This window comes from Drosophila sulfurigaster, chromosome 3 (assembly GCF_023558435.1).
Source record: "Drosophila sulfurigaster albostrigata strain 15112-1811.04 chromosome 3, ASM2355843v2, whole genome shotgun sequence".
NCBI lineage: Eukaryota > Metazoa > Arthropoda > Insecta > Diptera > Drosophilidae > Drosophila > Drosophila sulfurigaster.
Window position 1 is genome coordinate 8,931,583 of NC_084883.1, and position 23,340 is coordinate 8,954,922.

Genomic DNA, 23,340 nt, shown 5'->3' on the forward strand with positions numbered 1-23,340 from the left:
CTATTTTGTTCTCTATCCTTTCCCTCTTCATTCACCTTCTTCTCTCTTCTATCACCTGACTAAAGTCAACCCTTGCCCACATTGTGTGCGCCGTCTGTCCTTCCACAAAAGTTGTTGTCGTTTGTTACTTTTCGCCACTCGCTTTTTCGTATTTGCTGGAAAAATACTAACTTTTCCTGGAGTTGTTATTTGAGCAGCAGCGAAACTGTTTCTGCTGCTACTGCTGCCCCATCGGTCCTATCAAATGCGCTGCCAGCCCATGACATTTTCTCTCGAGTGGCTTGTTAGTTTATAAAATTTACTGTTTTTAAGCTCAGTTGCCTCTCTCCAAGGTAATTTTGCATCCGTTCGTGAATCTCGTCTGTGTCATCTAAGTAGAATTTCATGCAAATGGAAGGTAAAACATTGAGTATAAATAATTTCTGTAATGCAGCTGATTAAATATTCATATGCAAAATTCATGGAACAAAATGCATCCAGATACTTAACATTACTCAGAAACAGAATTAAATAAATAAATTATGTATCAAGTCACCAAGTTAAACAATCTTTTAAGGTGAAACCGATTTTTATTAAAGGTATGTTTGATATACATATTTTAGTAATTTGTGCATTTGAAATATAGTCTGTAGATTCTGGTAACTTAATTAAATTAAACAAATAATATAATTATCACAAATTAGATAATCATGCATAATCATCAAACTATAAAATTATATAAAATTTTCGAGAGATTAAATGTATTTTATTGTAACGCTTGTAACAACTTTACTTTAGAAAAGAAAATATAATCTCACTTTGATTATTATTTACTCTTCGACAAATTTTTTTAGAATGGTCTCCTATTACAATGTAACTTATATTTTATATTAAAAGTTCGAAAAGTGGCTGAGAAGTTTCACATCGCTATTTCGACAATAATTTAAACCAATTTTCATTAAAAACCTGTCTAGTTGTGTTGCAATAATAAAATTTTGAATATTAACGAATTGGCAACATTAATTAATTAACAGAACTCTCTGAAGTATGTAAAGCTATTATGTTAACATCTAAATTGCATTTTGTAATCTTTGAACAACCATTTTTGATTTAATTGTGAGTTTTAAAGTCTTACTACTATAATCCCACTATAATATACATTTATCAATTTGAAAAACCTTGGAACAAACTCATTATTTAGTTGTAACAACAAAGTCAGCTTAGGACTCTCATAAACGTCAAGCAGCTCTAGTTATTAATTGAATTGAAAACAATGTCAAACAAAGTGCAACAATAGCAATCTTTTGATGCGCTTACATTTCTATAGGAAATATTACAAAATAATGGCTCTGCATACAAAGCTATTTTTAATTTGTAGTTTAATTATACTGCTACTTCCACTTCCGTGGAGACTATTTCCATTCGCTAGTTGCGATTTAATTTGTTTTCAGCTAATTTAAAGCAACTTCTAACGGCCCAGTGCAGGCATTGAGTTGAAGATTCGCTCATGACGCTAATAATTTAGAGTAGTTTATTTGGCGTTTCCACGTTGGCAACTAACGACTGGCAACTGGTAACGTGGTAACGTGGTAACTGGCGCTGAATTGTTAGCTGCAAAATAATTTCATGGCTGATTACACAAAGGACCAAAACAGGCGGAATATTCGTAATTGGAAAATGATGTCAAGCTGCTGTCTGTTTCCCTGTTCAGAGATGTTGTTGACGACAACGACAACGGCGTCGACGATGGCGATGGCGATGGCGATGGCGACATTGTGGATTGCTGGAGTCATTTTGACTTCATACTCGACTGCTGATTAATTAACTAAAGGCAAATCAAGCAAATGGCAAAAGAAAGCGGCAAAAAGCTGATTTAGGTCAAGCTGAGAAAGTGTGTGCTGCAAAACAAGGATCTGTTAATTAATTTTGTAAGCTTGTGGCATCCACTCACTTGTATCTGACACAACCAGCTTGGCTGTGGCTCTGGCTTCTGGGTTCTTTTGGCTTTACGTTTTGGCCTTTAAAGCCAAAAACAAAAGTGAAGAGCCAAAAAGCAAACACAAAATGAAACGCTGTAAAAATTCAATTCAACAATAATACTCGTTGTGGAGATTTGGCCATTATTTTACTACTGCTTGCCGCATTGTGTATTTGCTGCGGTAATGGAAAACAAAAACTATACAAAAGAAATAAGAAAACGCAGAGCTATAGCCATCTGATAGTGCTCATTTTGGGCTATTGTGTTGGTGCTGCTTAGGCCTTGGCGCCACTTAAATGTTTCGTATGTGGAAGATACATACATGTATGTATAAAAAAACGAACCATATAAAATGTATAAAAGTGAATAGATGGTCAGCCAGGGGCGTAGCGGATGAGAAGTGTATTAAATGCTTAAGTTAAAAGCTATCGATCTGTGATTAAAAATATGAGCACCTCTTTTCACCAATTCCCAGTTTGAGTTATTATCTCAAGTGTTTCGCTGAAGTGTGGTTTTTAATTTATAATGTTTCATAAGTTCATCCCCCTTGGGCTAAGACACTGGCCTCGAGGGGAGTTGGCGAAAATGGTTGCTCTGTTCTCAGCCTCTGCTCTGTTCTGTTCTGCTCTATGTGTATGCTTACACTATAAATAAGCGCCACATGCTCAACATTTTTATGCTGTTTTATTGCATTGCGCTAAAAGGCAAAGCAAACGAAACTGGAAGTTGAGGCGAAACCAAACCGTGACCATGTGGGATATGTGTGTTGGAGTTGGGTGTTTGCTTTGGTTTGTTGTTTCTGCCACAGTTTCCCACCATGCTTGAGGTGCCTCTTCCAGCTGTTTTTGCCAGCATTTGCTTGGTTTGCTGGCATTCGACATTGCTAAAGTCAAAATCTTATTATGTGCTACATTTAACGCCCAAGTAGCTGAACATTTCAGTCAGATATTTCCATTTACTTTGCCATCAGCTGCCAGAATAGCATTCTGATGTTTCCCCCATTGCGTATGTCTTTACTTTCTCTTCCTCCTCTTGGCTCGAGTCCTTCGATGCGCTTCTTTCATACATATCTGTCTCGTTGCTTTTTGGGCTATTTTATTCATCGCTCAGTCAGCAGCGCTGCAATAAAATCCAACTTCTTTTGTGTAAGCCTTTCGATTTCACCCCACAATTGTACCTGTGCTGTGCTGTGCTGTGCTGTGCTGTGCTGCTGTGCTTAGCTCTGGAGTGCCGCTTGCTGCAAATCGATGCGCAGTCGTAAAATGTGCCAAATTTATTGCATACTTTGGGGCGTGCGTTGTTTGTGTGTTTCGATGCTTGACATCGTCGGGGTTGGGGGTGCGTGCTTTGCCATTTTTTACACCCTTTTGATTGGCCTTCGTGTGAGGATTAAAGTTGTATTACGCGACGCATAAATTTCCGGCGATTCCACTTTAAAACGTTTAACACTGCGTATGCGTAATTATATCCCGTATTTCCACTATTTAAATTTTCGCGTGTATATTTGCAATTATTAATTAGTGTTATAGTTGCAACTGCACACACATTTTTAAAGCGCTTATTATGCATTGCTAATGGCTGAGGTCCGCGCTAGTTAATTCAATTAACTTTTAGAAAATTGCCATGGCTATTTGCACAGCGGGGGCATTTAATTACATTTTAATCGAATTAATTACTCGGAAATTTAATGAAGGTAAATTGACACAAATACAGAGCAAAGATAAAAAGGAAAGCTTTATATTTTTTTACCCTTGCTGGTCGCTAGTTCCTTTCACGTGTATATATACAAAATCACAGCATAATAAGAGCATTAGGTTTTATGGATTGCCATAAAAGTTTCACCACCGTACAGCAAATAGCAACGCACACGCATGCAAAAACGAGCTTCACACTTTCTCCGACACTTTAAGACTTGCCCAAGAAACTCGGAAAATCAAAATAATGCCAAGAGCGGACAAACACGTCGAAGGAGAAGAAACAACAACTTAAAGACGTAACGGCTTGGCATAATGCAACAGTAAGTTGCAAGTCCAACAACTGACAGCTCGACCATTGAAAACACTCTCACAGCCTAAGCAACTGTCCAAGTCTCAAGAGTTCGTCGTGCAACGAACGTAGACAAAGCGTAGCTGTGACCAGTCACAATCACGGTTAACACTCAAAGGTTGCACTTGCCTTTTTGCCGCCCACTTTGCAGTCAATCGAGGCGTTCAAAGTGTTTGGTCGTCGAAACAGATTTAAAAGTGAGCAAACACAGTCGAGATGCCAGCGAATTATGCAAAAAGTTGTTTGTTTACAGCTTCGATAGTTTGACGGAAGATAAAGAAGAAACTATTTCAGGCTCTTCTGGGCTAATTTACAATATATGTATTTTAATAATAGATATGGGTAATTCTCTAGCGGAATTTGTAGAATGCGACACTATTTAAAGTAAAAAATCTAAACTGAAAAGTTTTTAAAAATAAATAAAGGTTATTCTTATGGTACTAGGGCTTTACTTAGAGTTAAGATTGATTTTTGAACTAAATTTAAATATAAATTTGTCGAAATTTGATATTTGTTGGAAAAGCCTGTTGAAACAGAAGAGAATTCGTGAAGTCATGTGATTGGCGATGGACGAGAGTTGCTTTAACAATGTGATTGTTGATTTCGTGAAGCCAAGTTTTGGGCGATGTACGAGCAATGTGGTTGATGAATTCCTCATGCCAAGTATTGGCATTAACTAGTAAATATAAATTTGTCGAAATTTGAAATTTGCTGGAAAAGCCTGTTGAAACAGAAGAGAATTCGGAAAGTCATGTGATTGGCGATGGACGAGAGTTGCTTTAGCAATGTGATTGTTGATTTCGTGAAGCCAAGTTTTGGGCGATGGACGAGCAATGTGGTTGATGAATTCCTGATGCCAAGTATTGGGCGATGTACGCGCAATGTGGTTGATGAATTCGTGAAGCCAAGAGTTATGCGATGTACGAGCAATGTGGTTGATGAATTCATGATGCCAAGTGTTGGACGATGGACGAGCAAAGTGGTTGATGAATTCATGATGCCAAGTGTTGGGCGATGGACGAGCAATGTGGTTGTTGAATTCATGATGCCAAGTGTTGGGTGATGTACGAGCAATGTGGTTGTTGAATTTACGAAACCAAGTGTTGGGCGATGTACGAGCAATGTGGTTGATGAATTCGCGAAGCCAAGTATTGGCGATAGACAAGAAATGTGGTTGATGAATTCGTGAAGCCAAGAGTTATGCGATGTACGAGCAATGTGGTTGATGAATTCGTGAAGCCAAGTGTTGGGCGATGGATGAACAGGCAACTCAATAAAATGAGTGAGTCAATGTTTTTTTGCGATGGACAATTTAATTTGATTGGCTTTAGATTGAAATGTTGGCTGATAAAAGTTTAGTTATGTATTTTGGATAAAGAATTGATGATTCGAACTGACTATTGTACAATTTAAAAATGTCTTTTGCTTGAATATGTAAATGAAAGAAATGGTCTATAAGAAAATATAACCTTAGATATGTTAAAGTAAAGTTACGTTATGGAAGATTATATGAATTTGAGATTATTTGGCAGTTTTTTTTTTTTCTTGAAGTATTAAATATAAATGGAAAGTTGGAACAAACTGAGATATTCATTATAGACAGTGAAAGGATCGAATCTCGCTTCGTGATAATGAATAAACAGACTTCGATAGAACAGACTCCTACAAATGCATTAATTTTTTAGGTTTGCGTATGAACTCGTTAATTTTTGCAAATATATTAAAACAGAAAAATAATTTCATAATCTGTTAAAGTGCTAATTAAGAGCAATAAGATTCATTTTAACTCAAAATTTAAACAAATGTTTTGGTATATGTTTTTTTTTTTATTGTGGATACCAACTAGTAAGAAAGCTACACTCGACTGTTCTCGACTGTGCGATATGCGCTACCCATTTTGAATAAAAGCAATATATTTTCCGGTATTATTCTCAAAATATACCAAATATACTGCAAAAATACTATAAAAAAAATATACCAAATGATATATGTGGTATATTGATATAGTACCGCATTCAAAATTTTCAGTAATCATAACTACTATAGTTATTATTGTATATACCAAAATTCGTAACTCTAGCTTTAAAATTACGCTTGTAATTCGATTTTTTTGATTTGCGGGGGCGGAAGGGGGCGTGGCAAAAATTTGAAACAAACTTGATCTGCATGCAAACATAACAAATGCTGTCGAAAAAAAATTATAGCTCTATCTCTTATAGTCTCTGAAATCTAGGTGTTCATACGGACAGACGGACAGACACACAGACGGACAGACGTCTCGGCTGTTGACGCTGATCAAGAATATATATACTTTATAGGGTCGGAGATGCCTCCTTCTACCTGTTACATACATTTCCTGCCGGCACAAAGTTATAATACCCTTCTACCCTATGGGTAGCGGGTATAATGACAAAGTACCAAAAGTACTGACAATTATAACCATTGTATTTATGATTCCTGATTTGGTTTCAACCGTATAAAAATTGTAGAAGTTATTCAAATAATACTTTTGTATGGGCAAAAACAACTGGTATATATTGCACTCTATGACACATTTTGAATGTAGTAGTATATAAATATACCAAATATATCATTTGGTAAAACTATTGCGGCATATTAATTAGGTTTATTTTAAAATTAACTCCGCACTATTTGGCTTGCATCGAAAATGGGAAGCTAGTATCTCACAGTCGAGGACACTCGAGTGTAGCTTTCTTACTTGTTATATTAATAGTACAATTTTCTCTTATTTGAGTTTTTTTTTTTTAGATTCGTTTAATTTTTTTTCTTGGAAAAATTCTTATTGAAATTAAATAATAAACATTTAAAACTTCATTATCCGTAAATTTTATATATGTACATATTTATTGGCATCATTACACATTAAATCAAATTCCACCGTTGACCGACATTAGTACAATTAATTAGTTGCCAGAATTTGACATTTGAAATAAACATTCATGAAAACGTAAATTTTGCAATTTAACTACGCATTTTGAGATTTGCATTTTAAATATGCATTTCAAATTATAAAATTCGCAATTTAAATTTAAAATACAATGTGCAAAAGGCAAAGCATGTGTTAGACTAAGTCAAGATCCACATCACGACTTTTCTGTATGAAAAATTGTACGCTAAATATATGCAGATTAAAATCAATCAATCTTGAAGATGCATTAACTGATATTCTATATGGCAGGGTATTTTAGGAGCCAAGTTGACAAAATTGCAGTGTCGCCTTGCCCGCACTGCTGCGCTTCAACCAATTTCGTTAGGTGTCAGCTTTATCTCAGCAAAAACGCTTGGGTTTTGTCAATTTTTAGAGAGTTTTTCACGAAACTACCGCCATTGTGTAGGGAAAGTTTTTTTTTGTCCCCTTTTTCGCTAAAAACCAAACAGTGAATGACTGCGGCATAGGACGCTAATTGTAAGCATGTCGTGATGCTGTTGGGACTTTCAGTTCTGCTGGAGATCCTTTTAGATTTGGTCGCTGGCGGTGCCGTCGCAATGTACGAGTACATACATACAAGAAATGCAAATATTTGGCGTGCTTTACTGAAGGCGTCTTTATTTTATGCGCTAAAGCAGAGCAAAGCAAAGCGAACAGAACGGAACGGAACGTAAAGCAACGCGACTCAATGATTGGAATTGTGTGGATACTGTGTGGCGGAGGACTCGACATGACAACGCGAACTGAAATCACGAAACTCGCATACGCTATTGAATTTTAAATGAAGGCGCCACACATTCATGCGACTGAAACTCAAAGGGAGTCACCAAAGACCCCTCTCAGCTGGCCTTACGAGGGGAAAGGACTGCGACTGCGACTGCGACCGCTACTGTAGATGTCACTGAGACAAGCACGCGCCATGCTGTTGTCCTCTTCCACTCCTACATTGATATGTTTATAAAAATGCAAGCGAAGCCTGTGCTCTGGCAAAGGAAAAAACAACACAAAGTGCTTATGGCTTAAAACCACTTGAGCCACGTTTCCGCCTGCCCACCACGCCTCGCCACGCCCTTTTCCCTTTTCCCTTCTCCCATCCCAAATTCCAGTCGCAGTTTCATTCAGAGCACCATTCTCTGAAGCAGGCCCAAATTCAGGGCATAATTGGCGACGTGTGCGCCGTTGCTATTGGCGCTGCCTGCACATTTAATGCTTATGAAATTCTTAGAGGCTCTTTACTGCTTTCCTGCTTCCGTGCTCTGTATGGCGACCTGTTCATCTGCCTCCTCCCACACGTTCTGCATACAATATTCTAGTGGTTGATACACAGCTGAGTCGAACAAAACGCGCAGATTATGAAGCACACCGAATTAGGCCAAAAATGTTCTGAATATGATTTAAAATTTATTAAAAACGACAACATCAGGATATTTGAATATGGAAGAATCAACGTGCATTCTAGAAATTTTCAACCATGTTGCGAAAGAATTGAAGTTAACGGTTTAAAATCATCGAAATTTATATCGATTAATTTACATGAAGCCATTGATAGCATATGATGATGATGATAGCATATCACAGAAAAACGATATCTACTAAATAAGTTCTAAAACTAATGTTGTGTAATTACAGCAAAAAAAATACTTTTTTAAAAATTGAACAGTGAACTATTATTTTGACATAAAAATCTACTGACGTCTTCTTAGTGAAAAGAAGTATATTATACCATATTGAATGTTACTTTTTCAGCTAGTCTCAAGAACAAACCATATGCATACACATCCTTAGAAAATATACTCTAGTTGAGGTGAGGCAATTTGCATTTATCACTATTCGGTTTGGACGTGCAAAATGATTTGCACATTGTCTCATTTGATTGGCTTCTGTTTTTGATAAAGTGTTGACTTGACACTCACGACACTCCGTAAAAGTTACACCATAACCCACACTCAAAAAAGAAAAAAGAAAAATAAGACCAAGAAAATTGCAGTTGCCCAAGAACAGTTTTTGTTTTCTGTTTTCAGTCTTCCGGGGCGTTGTTGTGTTTGTGTGTTCAATTTGTAATTTTCATGAGCAGCAGCTGCAAGTTTGTCAGATAAACATTCAGAGACTCACTCCCGCACAAGATGAAGCAACTACTGCGGAAGCAGCTGAGCTGCATTGCTGCTATCCTGTTTGGATACAAATAATGTGCACTGGAAAAAGTTTTTTGACTCGGAACAGCATTCATAATAAGTCTGCGCTTTCACTAATGCATAGAGTTTAAATTTTTGTGAGACCTGTTGAAGCGGAATTGCATTGAAAATATTTACAGGACTTTGGCTTTAAAGTCCAACGACATTCTTATTGAATGCATTTCCAAATAAAAGTTTATTTTGTCCTCTCGAATTTATAATATATACTCACAATTCCCTTAACAAAGCAGCATTCGATGCTCTTTTCAATTTCTAATCACCTGATGCATAGTAATAGGAATACTATGCACACAACATGAGAGCGATTCGCTAATTCAACAAACCTATTGTCAATGGACACAATTGTCGACACTGGTTGAAATTACCACCCACAGAATACTGACTGCATTGTTTTACAACCAGTTAGTCAACAATTTCTCTTATTATTAGTACCTCTGAGTAGAGATCATAATTAGGTGCAAATAGAAAAGATGTTTAATCAAACAAGCTGAATACAAATTAGGCTTACATATTTCTGAGTATAACTAAATACACTTCAATCAATGGAAACAATAAGAGCTTTACTTATTGCTATACTCTGCCGATACCGATTACAGAGGAATAAATAGAATAGATGTGACATTACGTTAAATTTAAGACTGCGTTCCATACACAATTTATTTTTTTTTCTTTATTTAAGACATTTTTCTCTATATCTAGTTAACACTTTTCTCTATTTTCCCAAAGGCGCATCCCATCGTTAACTTTTAACTATGCCTTTAGTTCAAAATTGATCTGTTCGAAATGAAGTTACAAAAGAAGAGGCCTTTAAAATGTTGTGTGAATTGAGGAAACCTGGCAAAAATCTAATCAGATATCAGATAATTGTCGAATATGAATTTTGCAACACATCGAAGTCGACTAATTAATATTTATTTCTAACTCTTAAATTCTGAAAGCAATGCAATGCTGTATTAATTCTAAAACATTCCGAATTAATATACCTCAAAAATACTGAAAATATACCAAGTATATTAATACAGCACTTCTGCCTAATGGGTAACCGGTATACTAAATAACTTACATCATATACATATAAGAATTAACTAAAAATAGTTGTCATCACTTTTTTGCTCGTAAATGCAAAAGAAAATTGCTGAGAAGAGAGAGAGAGAGCTAGAGAGGTGGAAAGCACCTTACGAAATTTGATGAGAAACCAATTTGCTGTCGTTGAACATACAATGCATATTAATTTCTCCTTATGCCTGACTACAAGCTGCAACTATGCAAATTGCATTTTCAGTCCCCTTGGATAGCGTTATTAATCAGGAAGGTGCAACAACAATTTCTCAACCAATAACGCTGTTATGCAGACAATATCAATGATTAGATAGCTATCCGAAAATGAATTGAATTTCAGTATTTTCGCCAATTGACAGCACCAAAAAGTTTGTGAGTTAAAAACTAGTTTATATTCAATGTATGACAAATACAGATATTAATTAAATAGCTGATCTCTTTTTAAGCATTAATTTGTTTACAATCTACAGAGACACTTTATTTGTAAAAAATTGAATATCTGCATTTGGAATTTTTACAATAAAAAAAATGCTTGGGTTCCGTTTTTATTATATCCTTTTGTTGAACTATAAACATTGATTGTGTCCATTTTGATGAAAGTCATTTGAGCGGCCACAAAAACTCCAGCATTCCGGACAAAAAGTTATATGGCCATTTATTTATGAAGGGTCGCATAATAATCTCGAGTGCCTCAACTTGTCTGAGTGTCCACAGTAATCTGTATGTGCTAAATCAATAACAATAAATTTTGGCTAGCGGACATAAACTCTAGCCCTGAAGTGTCCAGCGTATACATCTTCTATATATATGTATAACTGCGTCCTTGCAGCACATACACAGAAAGCGTTCGATGTGTCTGTATCTGTGTGTATGTGTGAGTGTGTGTGTCAGCCGCACACGTGTAGGTCATAAATCCATGTTTGGGCCTTTGTTTCGACTCCTATATTTTCGGATAGTGCAAATTGTTTTGTGATCCAAACAATTGTAGCAACAAGTCAAGAAAGTGTTATTTGGCTCTGGGACAACCAGATTTTGGCGACGGGAATTTAACATTGTGCAAGCAAGTGCTTAAAGTGAGAATCAAAATAATAATAGTTGGTAAACAAGAAACTAAGCAATTAAATTGTAATTAAAATAAACAAACGAACTCACCTGCTAAATACAAAATAACTGTCTCTTTAAATAAATTATTGAAATTTTATAAAATTTTTTCTCTTTTCGCAGTACAAATTCGTTGACACATGAAAGTGTAAAATATTTAACTGAACTCCTTTTGTAATTTAGTATTTTTTAATTATAAACTTTTAGTAGTTGGCTGACTGCATAAATTCGTAGGCACCTTAAAGTCGAAACTCTCGGTTAGCCCAGAGAACAGAAACACAAATATCATTGCACACAAAGGGGCGCGCACAAAGCATGTTGAAACACAAACAAAACACACAAGAGTGCAATGCCAACACTCACAATTCTCAATGAATTATTCCGTCGACTCGACGTCGCTTTTGTAGCGACAACTTTTTTCGGGTTACGCTGTTTTTGGTTTCGGGGCATGGAAGCTGCATTCAGCAAACGAGTCGACAAACAAACCACACGTCATACGATCACGCCGATGCGTTGCATACTAAGCAAACTTCATGTAAAAGCCGCTTTTTGTTTGAATAGGGATATTTTAACAGAACACTGTTAAGCGAGTGCCACGCAACACGTGGGTATAACATTGATAGCTCTGTTAGCATTCACCTTAACAGCAGCCGCTCTTGACCCAATGCCATTGATGCTGCATTCGGACTGTTAACAGCTGTAACCCACTGACATACTGTTAGCATTACAGAATGCTGTTAAAGTCGGCTGCTTCTCTTAAATGTTGTGTAAATTATGCTGCTCTTAGCTCGTGTATCACTTCAGATGTCAACTAAATACATGTGCACATGTATATTTATAAAACTGAATATATTTTATATTAAATGTTGCAGCAGTTGTATGTCATGCTCAAACGTACATACATACATATGTACATACCACATGCGTATATACTTCTCATAAATTCACGTCAAAGAGGGCCAAGGATATCGCGTCGCTGGCTGCCTTTGGAAGCCACAGGTGTGGCAGCAGCAAATTAAGTTGCACATATAACTCAACTACCCAGTTACCCAAACCAGACACATGGCACACAGAAGAGATGCCCTCAAGGAAATTGGCCACTCTGTTGGAATGCGTGTGTGGATGTGAACGACACTTCCGCCCCTCGTACGAAATCTATCTACAATTTGTGCGCGAAAAGTTGGCCCACAAAATATAATGTATACGACCCGTGTCATGTACTTTACAATTGTTGGCTGGCTGCGTTTGTCATTACGCCAAACGACTTTGACACAACCGACGAAAAAAAAAAGACAACCAAACACGCACACACACATAAATTACAACAAAAGCACAACAAGCGAAATTATATATATTACGAGTACATATAATAAGAGGACAACAGCTGGCGGCCTGCAATGTGAATCTGGCCGAGCATACGCATTGTCTTAAGCCTCTTAAGTTATGCCATTAGAGTCGACGAGAAATGTCATCGACTCGACGGTTCAACTAGACAGACAGCGACATAACTCGAGATAATTCAGTTATAACGGGAGCCGCACAAAATGAATCCCAGTGTCAATGAACGTGTTATCCAACCATCCTCTCAATAAAATCAAACCCAAGCAAAGTAAAGCGAACCGAGGCGAGGACCATGTCAATTTCTATTTCAATTTCAATTACAATTTCAGTTCCAATGTCAATGACGCACAGATAACTTTTTTTTCCCTTTTTTTTTTTTTGTTTTGGTAAAACTCTTCAACCACTTATGTAGACGACACAAGAATTATATGATAATTGCAGTAAAACGACAATTTAATTTGGCTTATCAACTGCAGAGGAAAATGAAAATACAAAAAAAAAAAATGAACTCAGCAAATAATCCAAATTGAAGTGAGCTTCAGGCGAAATGCTACCAAAAGGTTAATGTCATTCGATTTGGATGCAGACATGATTTTGGGGCAAACTCTCTCGTTTAAATGGAGCAATCTATGAATTTGATTCAAATGTCAGAGTTGATGTAAAGGTCAGTTATTGCCCCATCGCATGACTTTAAGTTTAAGTTTAACAACCTAGTCATATTTTGTTTTATTTCTTATGGGGATACTAGCCCACTTTTCGTAGACTAATCCATGAAATATGCATGCATACTAAAAATTTAGCACTGCTGTAACTTTTTGCATAGCTGTAATTCAGTTTGGAGCTGCCAGATTTCTACTGCAAACGCATTGTAAAATAAAACAAGTCAGAAAGCTACAGAGTGTATTGGCTGTGAGATACCCGCTACCCATTGTGAATAAAAGCAAAATAGTGCGGTATAATGTTAAAATATACCAAATTAATATACCGCAGAAATACTAAAAAACACCAAGTGCTGTATTTGTTATATTCCTATAGTACTTCATTCAAAATAAACCATAAAGTGCAAAATATACCAAATCAACTAAGACGCGTAGTAAGTAGGAGTTTTTCCCCATTAAAAAAATATTCCTTAAGTAACTTCTAAAAATCTGGTCGCACAAAATCTTCAAGAATACTTTAGTTATTATTTTATGTACTCTAGCTTCAAAATTACTCTTGTTATTCTGCAGACTGACGGACGGACGGGCTATATATATTCATAGGCCCTGATATGCTTTCTTTTGCCTGTTATTTACTTTTCCACCAGCACAAAGTTTGAATACCCTTCTTCTCTGTGAGTAGCGGGTATAAAAAGAGCACTTTTAACAACTGAAACAACGACGTGCCTGAGTTTTCTGAATATAATAAAACGAGAACGAATAGAATTTCAGATTGCCTCAAGCAAGATTTGGTAATGAGGAAATACAGACACGCATTTGCTGTCATTTAGCCACACACTTTGCGACTCAATCGAGTGCAACGAAGCAGAAATACTACTGACACACACAAGAAAATCAGCGCTCGAAGAGTCCGGATCAAACGAGACGAGTTTTGATGGCGACATCAAGGTGTTAAGCGACTAATAGTTTCCGACTGGTGCCAGAATGATGACCTGGTTGGCAAATTGGAGTGCATCAGCATCATCTCTCTCTCTCTTTCTGTGCTCGCAGCAGTAGCAACAGCAGCAGCTACGTGAGTGGCAGTAACATGTGCGCCACTTGCGCTGACAACCTCGTTGACAATGGCAGCGCAGTCATTGTCGGTACTTCCAGGCTTCGGGCTTCAGGCTTCAGGCTTCATGGCTGGCAGCTACTGCATATAAAGCGTTGAAATGCTCATACGCCATGTGAGCCAAGCTCAGTTAAGTGCCAACTCATAATGCCATTAATCAATGAGCAACGACGACAGCTGACAAAGGCAAAAGTCACAGCAATAAGCCGCTGGCGAAAGCAAAGGCAAAAGGATTTGTCAAGCGACGTGTCTTTTTCTCCCACGCTTGCATAAAATTGCCGTTGATATGCGCCAACTTGCGACTTGGATTCTTTCCTTTATAAATCAGGCAATGATTTGATTACATGATCGATCAATATGCCTGAAATGCGACAACTGGACAAGCGAACTGCCCATGTGCGCATTATATTCGACCATTTGACAGCCCAAAGCGTGGGCAGCAAACGATTCGGAAAATTGATGGTGTCCACAACATATATCCTCGGATTGCCTGGATCAAAAAGCCAGAATTTATGCATGCGTCCAGCGAAATCTGAATAAATGCATGCGCCCACATTACTCCCTGATGGTATTAACTTTAACCAATGATGTTTATTTATTTTTTTGCAACCAATCAAAAACACGATTTTTATTTATTTTAAATCCTTGCATCAAATCAAGTTCAATTTCTGAAATAAAATATTAATAACATTTTATCAATTGCTCAGACCAGACAAGTGCGTACAAAAATGAAAACATTTTTCATTATGAAAAATGAAATTATGGAATTAAATCAAGCCTGAAAGTAGAAATTGTCGAAAGCCATAAATAGAGAGCCCAACAAATTAAAGAGCTTCTAGAAAATGTCAATATATTATATCCTCTTTTCGTTTATACCGCAACCAACAAATTTAAAAGGCCTTTATATATAAAAGATTGATTTTTCGTATGAAAAGTTACTACTGAAAATACTAATTCATTTTCATATTAAACATAGAAAATGGTGTGTTTGGTATATTTATTTGGTTAAAAGGGGGTTTTAGATACACATTATCTGACAGTTAAGTCCGGCATTTTGATTATATTTTAAGATGCACTGATAGATATAACATGAATGGCGGGTATCTTAAAGTCGAATACGTTTCGTCGCTAGCACTTGTTTTTATTCTTGCTTTCATTGTTTTCTGACATCCACTTAGTTTTACTCGATTGGTTACCCATAGCAATAAAGAAAATAACTTTATCTTTCTGCGGTTTTGCATTTTATACGTCTCCTATTTTTTTCCATAAACATTTTTCAGCGGAAAATACTAAGGAAGTGAAATAAAAAAGGCGCCTGCTAAATTTGCAAATTGCTTTGTCAGCGCACTTGGCATCAAATGCAGGCATCCGCTAGCATTGGACACCTTGCTAACTTAAATAATTAGCAATTTATGTAGCTTTAGTTGTGGCCATTTATTAAGGCAAAGCACCAACTGAAACGGCCATTCCAAAGGTCATAAAACTCAACACCTTTTCAGCGGACACCGGCTGCACAACAAAATATGCTATGGTAATTTCGTACGGGGACTTGAAGCGACTCTTAGCTAAGCAAAATGAATTGTTACCTAAGCATGATTTATCTATACACAGCACATAAATCTGAGGTCCATTTCGGCACACCTAAACACCACTTTCGATATAGTCGCCGACTGAATTGTACTCTTCCTCCATTTAGGAAGCGACTTCGATTCTGAATTCTTCAGAGACATCCAAGCAGGAACATTGACCAAATTAAAATACCTTTTCGCGATGGTCGCCACACAAATTTTCCTCATAATTACGTGCTCTTTACAAGGCTCCGTTGCTCCGGAGTGTTGCTAAAATCGACACTTTGACCTTTCGGCCACAATATACGCTCATTAGTCAATGTTAAGCAATTTGTTTTGAATCAATAATAAATGTAAATAACATAATAGGCGGCCTGCTTGTGCTTATGGTGAGGCGCTATGGTGTTGCTCCTACAGTTTTTGCATTGCTGCTGATGATGATGATGCCATCATCGATGCTAAAGTAATCTAAAAAAAAGAAGAAGATATTGTGAGAAGTGAAATATGGCAAACTGGAGCTGGACACGCAATCATTCAATATAATTTAACGCAACATCATGGCAGCTGTTTTCGGACAAGACAACGACGCCAATTGACCGAAAATCAATGGCCAAGTCCGAGTCCTCTGTGGCTATTTTCGAGTCATCAACAGCCACGGAAGCTGCGGCTTCAGTAGATGAAATTGCTATACCCTGGAGTAGTAAGAAATTATCAATGGACATTGGTAAGGGTAATTGTAATTGTAATTTGATACAGCAGATTATTGCATCAATAATCAATATGATTAAATTTAATGTTTTATATCAAATTATTCTGTCAATATCAGGTTCAAGTAATCATTATAATTTTAGCCAGGGTATTCTTTAGTCCATCACGCACTTACACTCTTTCTACTTGAGTTTCAGACTGATAGTCATCTTCCATGTTGCAACTTCGTTGTTGGCAGCAAATTGAACCGAAACACGAGACTTTAAAATGCGAGATTGCTGTAATTTAGCAACTTAATGGAACCAGTCCGAAAGAACAAACGCTTTACTTACAGCGCTTTAGTTGGAAACTCGCTACACTCATTCATTTAGTATATCTTCTTGCTAATTATTTAATTTGTTTGCTGCCAAACAATTCCACTTCCGATGCGCCCTGAAGGGTGAGAATACACTAGTTGGTGTATTTTCGTGACTGGACTGACGAAAATGAACGAAAGAGGAGAAAAGTTTCACGTAGCAGAACTGCCAAACAATTGCAGCACATGCAACAAAGTCAAAAACTAACAGCACTGAAAGTTCGAAGAGATTTACTCGAACATTTCGATAAGTCGCATTAGTGATGAACCAAATTTTTGAAATATTTGTGCAGTCTTTTAATACATTTTTGAAGGCAAGCACAATTAAAATGTACTCAAATCATAACTTTTTGTAAAACAAGACATAATCACAGTTAAACAAGCGTAAAAAATGTATTCAAAGCAGTAAAATGAATTTGAAAATTATTATTTTATTTTATAATAATATTTGGGATTCCCACATTTGTTTATTTTATTTTGGTTATAAAGGTTATCCATGAACAGATTTAACTGATAAATATTAATTCAATAATATCCATTTCTGCATTAACTCTATTGTAAGTTGCAAGTATTGAATTGTACATTTTATAGTAGAAAAAATATATTATATAAAAATATATTTTCATCTTATGACGGAATCATTTCTTCATCTCTAGGTCAGCACTCGCAACAATTTCAATTGTACAACTGGCAGCTGTGCTGGGCTAAAAGCAAAGAACAAAGTTTTCAGCGGATTGCTTTAGGCTACAATTTGACCATTTCTTTGATGCCAGTCGAACAGCTGACCTAAACCCCAATCCACAGTATTTCTTCCGCCCTCCCACACTGTCGCGAACTGATAGACAGCGAAGCAATCAATTTCTTGTGGCGTCCCATTGGCTTTGTTTGTAATTTTCTCATCGAATTCCATGAGCTTTATACATTTATTGTCCACAGAATAGCTGCGAGAAAACAGGCAACCAAAAATTATACGAAATTGGCAAGCAGTGCCAAATAAATTACATATCTCGCAGATAGTCTCATAAATAGGACTAGAGTTAAAGCTTAAGTTTAGCAAGGAAGTCCACAAGGAGCCGAAAGTTCTTATTATCTAACATAATCCAGTTAATTGGTTTACTCGAATTGAATTCTGACCAGTAAATTTGCTTATCTTTTTGGTAAGAAAGTTTTGCTGCAAAGGGAAATAAAATATATTTGAAAGAGTGTTATTAAATTTTCAATGCATAAATACAATACAAAATGCCAACTCGTTCTTACCCGCCTTACGTTTTAATGAATTGGCAAATTTGAGGTTTATCCTTAAAGCAGCTACTCGAAACAATGAACAAAGCCTAAGCTTTGACCTAAAACCCAGTTAAGCATTTTTGTTTAACTCTCTTTTTCTATCGATTGCCCTGCTGTGAACTTTATGCGCCTAAAACGCGGCATTACAATTTTTATGTCTGTTCGAAAATGGCTATGGCGCATTAGCGGCATAAAACAGGCAGTAGGCATTATGCCAAAATCCTTTAAGCACCGTCACAGACACACTTACACACACACACACACACACACACATACTGTTTATACAGAATGTTAGCACATAGCACAGCGTCAACACGTCGTCTGTAGCGCGCTCTTAGGCGCGACGCTGTTGTATTATTGGCACAATCCCCGTGCACGTGCAAAAGAACGAGCATTCAGGATGGGATAGCAGCAGGACCTCGCTTAAAGCATCCGGCGGTGCTGCCCATCAAAATCAACGCTTAATGTGCCTCTAATCGCTTTCGCATAAATTTGCGCGCGATTTTGTAATAAAGCTCACAGACAACCGGAGCCTGGAAACCTCTTGTCAATTGACCCTGACGGGGGTCTAAATTTTATGTTAGTTTCATTGACTTTACGCATGATTTGATTTACCACTGGACGAATTTAATTAAAGCAAATGCCAAAAGGCAACACAATCAACGTGTAGCGACAACAACAAAATAGCAAAAGCGCAATACCACAGTGACAATGAGAGCTTTGCATGAAGAGTAGATCTGTTGGCATTCCAATTAGAAAAACAAATAAAGCTGACTTTAATTGAAAAATTGCCAACAGTCTCTTTTCTTTCCAGGCATTGTCACTGCAGGAAACGAAAGCACAAGATGAGAAGTGCGTTGATTGAATGTTACAATTCATTACCTTTGATGGAATTTAGCCTGCAGAAAAATGGAAATAATCCCATCACATTTTAAGGATTTAACATTCAATATCACTGCGATAACTATCAATTATATATTTTTCAACTGAAGAACGAAGTAATTAAATGCTTCCGCACTAATTAACAGTATCTACTTCCTTTTGGACTTATCACATTTTGTAATCGATTAGCTTATTGAGCACACTTATAGAATAATGTTATCAAGTAAGCAATTGATTAGTTTTTTCAATGGGTCATTGTTAAACACAAAAATAAAACAAGTAGGAAAGCTACAGTCGCGTGTGCTCAATACCATTTTCCTAAAAAAAAAACAAAAAATAATGGTACAATAGGTAAAATATACCAAATTAAAATACCGAAAAATAAACCAAAAGGAATACTTGGTATTTAGATATACTGCTACATATGGGTAATTCTCTGAGGGCTGTCGCTTGCGACCATCTTTACAGTGACAAAAAAAAAACAAAACCTGAAACAATTTTAAAAATAAGAAAAGGTTATTTTTATAGCTCTAGATTAGTACTTTAATTAGAGCTAAGAATGGTTTTGGAATTTTTTTTCTGCTTTGTTTTGTTTTCTTTTCTGATAATTGCAAAATTCAACAAATCCGTACGCAAAACCAAAAAATGAACAAATTTATATATTTTATCGTAAAACAGAATATACTCGTAAGTTCCCAAAATCAATCATAGCTCTAAAAATAGTGCTAATCCAAAGCTTTAGAAATACCCTTCACTTATTTTTAAAATTGTTTTAGTTTATGTTTTTTTTTTGTCACTGTAAAGATGGTCGCACGCGACGTTTACCAGAGAATTACCCATTTATGAGTTTTTCAATCAAAACTATAAAGATCTATCAGCTGCTACCAGTTTTTGCCATATAAAATTATTTCTTCTTTACTCACAACCAAATGTTTTTGTGGAATAGATAGCGGGCTGAAGCAAATACTTACATAAGCATATTAACTTTCAACAATGAAAACTATTCGAATTCGAGATGCGAAGATGTTGACTACTTAAACAGAAAGCAAATAAAGGTTTATCTCATTCAAATCTTGACAATCGGTTTATTCTTGTTTGTCTACAAAATAAGCACTTTTTGAAGCGCTGCAAACGCAGTATTATATAAAAGAATGAATAATTTCATTAGACATTTTTCGTAGTTGAAACGAATATTTACATATGAAAGTATATTAATTCTTATTGATTAAGTTATGAAAACTCGAGCAACTACTAACGAATAATGTTCCTTAGCTTGGTTGACCTTTTGCAATATAAATTGTACTCAATTTGTACATAGGTACTTACATTTAAGAACTATTTACTGTGATTACATTTTTATAACAATTTTAAATTAAGATAAGATTTACGTAAGATTTTCATTATTATTTTTGATATTGTTACAACTCATATTAAACCATTGGTATCGAAGCATTTAGTTTTCGACTCTAAAGCTTCGATAACACTTAGTCTTATCAAATGGCCGTCACGATGAAAAGTTAAACAATTACATATTTAACTTTTGGTAAATGCCAACAAACTAACAGTTGTCTGTGTAAAGCTAGACATGAAAATGCATTGAATTACATTTTAAAGTCTTTCTACTTTGAGGTGAATGCCATTTTTGCTAGAGAGCGGGAGGCTGCTTGGATCGAGAACCAATGGCACTTCTGTGTACTTGGATGCACTGAATTTGAAATGCCTCAACAGCGAGACCAGACCAATCTTGGCCTGCATTTTGCCAAAACGTTCTCCTATACAGTTGCGAGGTCCTTCTCCAAATGGCATGTAGGCATATGGATGACGCGCCTCGATTGCTTCAGGTTCAAAACGCGAAGGATCAAAACGTTCGGGATCAGGATAAATCTCTGGGTCCCGATGAATAGCATAGATCGGTATGAGAAGTGTTGTGCCCTTTTCGATAACTAGTTGGGTATCAGGAACTTTGTAATCCTCTTGTGCCACTCGCATTAAGTGCGCCACAATTGAATGTTTTCTCAGTGTCTCTGTAAGGAAAACCAAAGTAAGAATCATTCAATACCATACAAAAGGTTAAAATTACCTGATATCACTTGATCCAAGTATGTGATTTTGTTAATGGCTTCGTAGGTAATCTCTCCATTGGACAACTCCGCCAGCACTCTTTCAATCTCATTGCGTAAACGCTGCTGAACGTCTTGCTGAATAGCCAATTCATAAAGACAAAAAGCCATAGTGCTAGAAGATGTTTCAAAACCGGCAACGAAGAAAACAAAAGCCTGTGCTGCCATTTGCTCAATAGTCAGTCCTTTTGAGAGATCAATTCCATTGCCTCGACGAGCTTCCTCCTGATTTTCTGCACGCAATTGGATTAACTGATCAAGGAAATCATTCCGTTTAATGTTATTCTTAAGTCGATGAGCGACTGTGCTTGAGACGGCATCCATGAAAAACTTGGAAATATCATCGGGCAAGCCCTTGAAGCGTAACTTTCTTGCCAAATTGGCATTGGTGACGATAAAAGCTTGCATAATTTTTGGATATCGCGATTTCTCAAATATCATGCGACCCTGGTAACGAAATTCAGCATTTGCATCGGCCAAACTGTTGCACTCAAGTCCAAAGGCACAGGACCCAATCACGTCGGTTGTATATCGAGCACACAATTCCTTGATCTCCACATCGCCATCATCTGCAGCGGCGTCACTGGCATATTTACCCATCGTTGAGGTTAGTCGATGGCCAACGTCAACCACAACACTGAACATGTGCTTCATCTTGCCGGAAGTGAAGACAGGAGTCAACTTGTGTCTCATGGCTTTCCATTCCTCGCCGTCGAGAGAAAACAAATTTCCAGTTAGTGGATCGTCGCGAACATTGTTGAAAGCTCCACGATCCGGGAAGTTCTTGAAGTCCTTGATAAGCACCTGTTTCGCAAGATCCAAATCGATAATAAAGGCAATTCGTTTGATGAACATGAACATGCCCGCAAATGGAGCCTTTCCCTTGAAGAGATTGTAATATCTCAGATAGAGGTCCCTGAAATGGATTTCGGTTCCAACTCCCTTCATATTGCCCAGAAGAGGCAGAGGTGTCTCATAGGGAACTCCCCGCCGTTTCCAGTAGGTGTAGGTATTCACATAATAATTGTAGACCAATGTTAATGCAATACACAAAAGAGCAATTGTTAGAAACGCCATGGTCAGGAAATTGGTAAACTTTTAGCCGCTTTGACAACCGCCGAAAACAAACTGAAGAACTCGAAGTGTGCGATTAGCTTTTATTGAGAAATTTGAAAATATAGTATTTCTCATAATGACAAAACAACTTGAATGCAACGATAGAAATGTGAGAGATAAGAAATGTTTTTGCGCTCTCCCATTTCAGACAGATTAGATTATTTGCTATCAGCCGTAGCTTTAACACACTGCTAATTTAAAACCTAATATTGAAATAATTCCAAAATTCAGAAATTTGAAAAACACAAAAATCAAATCCATTTAACACACTGCTAATTTAAACCCTAATATTGAAATAATTCCAAAATTCAGAAATTTGAAAAACACAAAAATCAAATCCATTTGATAGAGTAGTTTCTGATAAAAATCCTATTATAAAGTTTTAGTGTGTACAACAAATTAAAATAAATTTAGTCTGCATTTATATATTTATTGGAAACAAATGTTTTTAAATATATCCGTTATACATATGATTATAACTCAAACCTTTAAGAAAGAGTAGTTCTTTTTCGGCATTTCAGTATTCATTATTTCGATAAGATTATGTCTAAAGAATTACCCCTTTCAAGAAAATGCATTATTTCTACTCTAATAATGACTGTTCCAAAAAATTATCAGTACTACGTCGCGTTACTATCAAGTTGATAGTGAGTATTGGACAGAGATATTGAATTTTATGAACGTAACTAAAGTGTTTGATTATGTTTGGCATTATAATGGTTGGGGTAGCTAAAATGGAGCACCAGGTTAGTGATTACGGTGACTAAACCATTGAGCTTACTAACTACTTTAAGTTTGATTTTTGTTATGTTTTATTTATTTATTTTTATTTATTCATTCATTTTATTCATTTTTTGTGACGAGAATAAATATTGAATTTAATTTTTTTCC

At 36.4% G+C, this 23,340-nt stretch overlaps 1 protein-coding gene across 1 annotated transcript; it reads right to left on the reverse strand.

The window, feature by feature from the left end:
* Positions 1-20,262: 20,262 nt before the first annotated feature.
* LOC133846483 (probable cytochrome P450 6a14) lies at positions 20,263-22,447 on the reverse strand. The gene is made up of 2 exons (XM_062281486.1): positions 21,294-22,447; positions 20,263-21,237 (listed from the first exon to the last, which is right to left on the reverse strand). Exons 1-2 carry the CDS (start codon positions 22,408-22,410, stop codon positions 20,822-20,824), a joined length of 1,533 nt encoding a protein of 510 aa, XP_062137470.1. The 5' UTR covers positions 22,411-22,447; the 3' UTR covers positions 20,263-20,821.
* Positions 22,448-23,340: the final 893 nt, after the last annotated feature.

What these genes read in the sequence shown, in the direction of transcription:
- LOC133846483 (XM_062281486.1), bottom strand. Translation starts at nt 22,410, where the DNA reads ATGGCGTTTCTAACAATTGCTCTTTTGTGTATTGCATTAACATTGGTC. An exon ending in CTTGGATCAAGTGATATCAG is followed by an intron (nt 21,238 to 21,293) that starts GTAATTTTAACC and finishes TTTTCCTTACAG; the next exon opens with AGACACTGAGAAAACATTCA.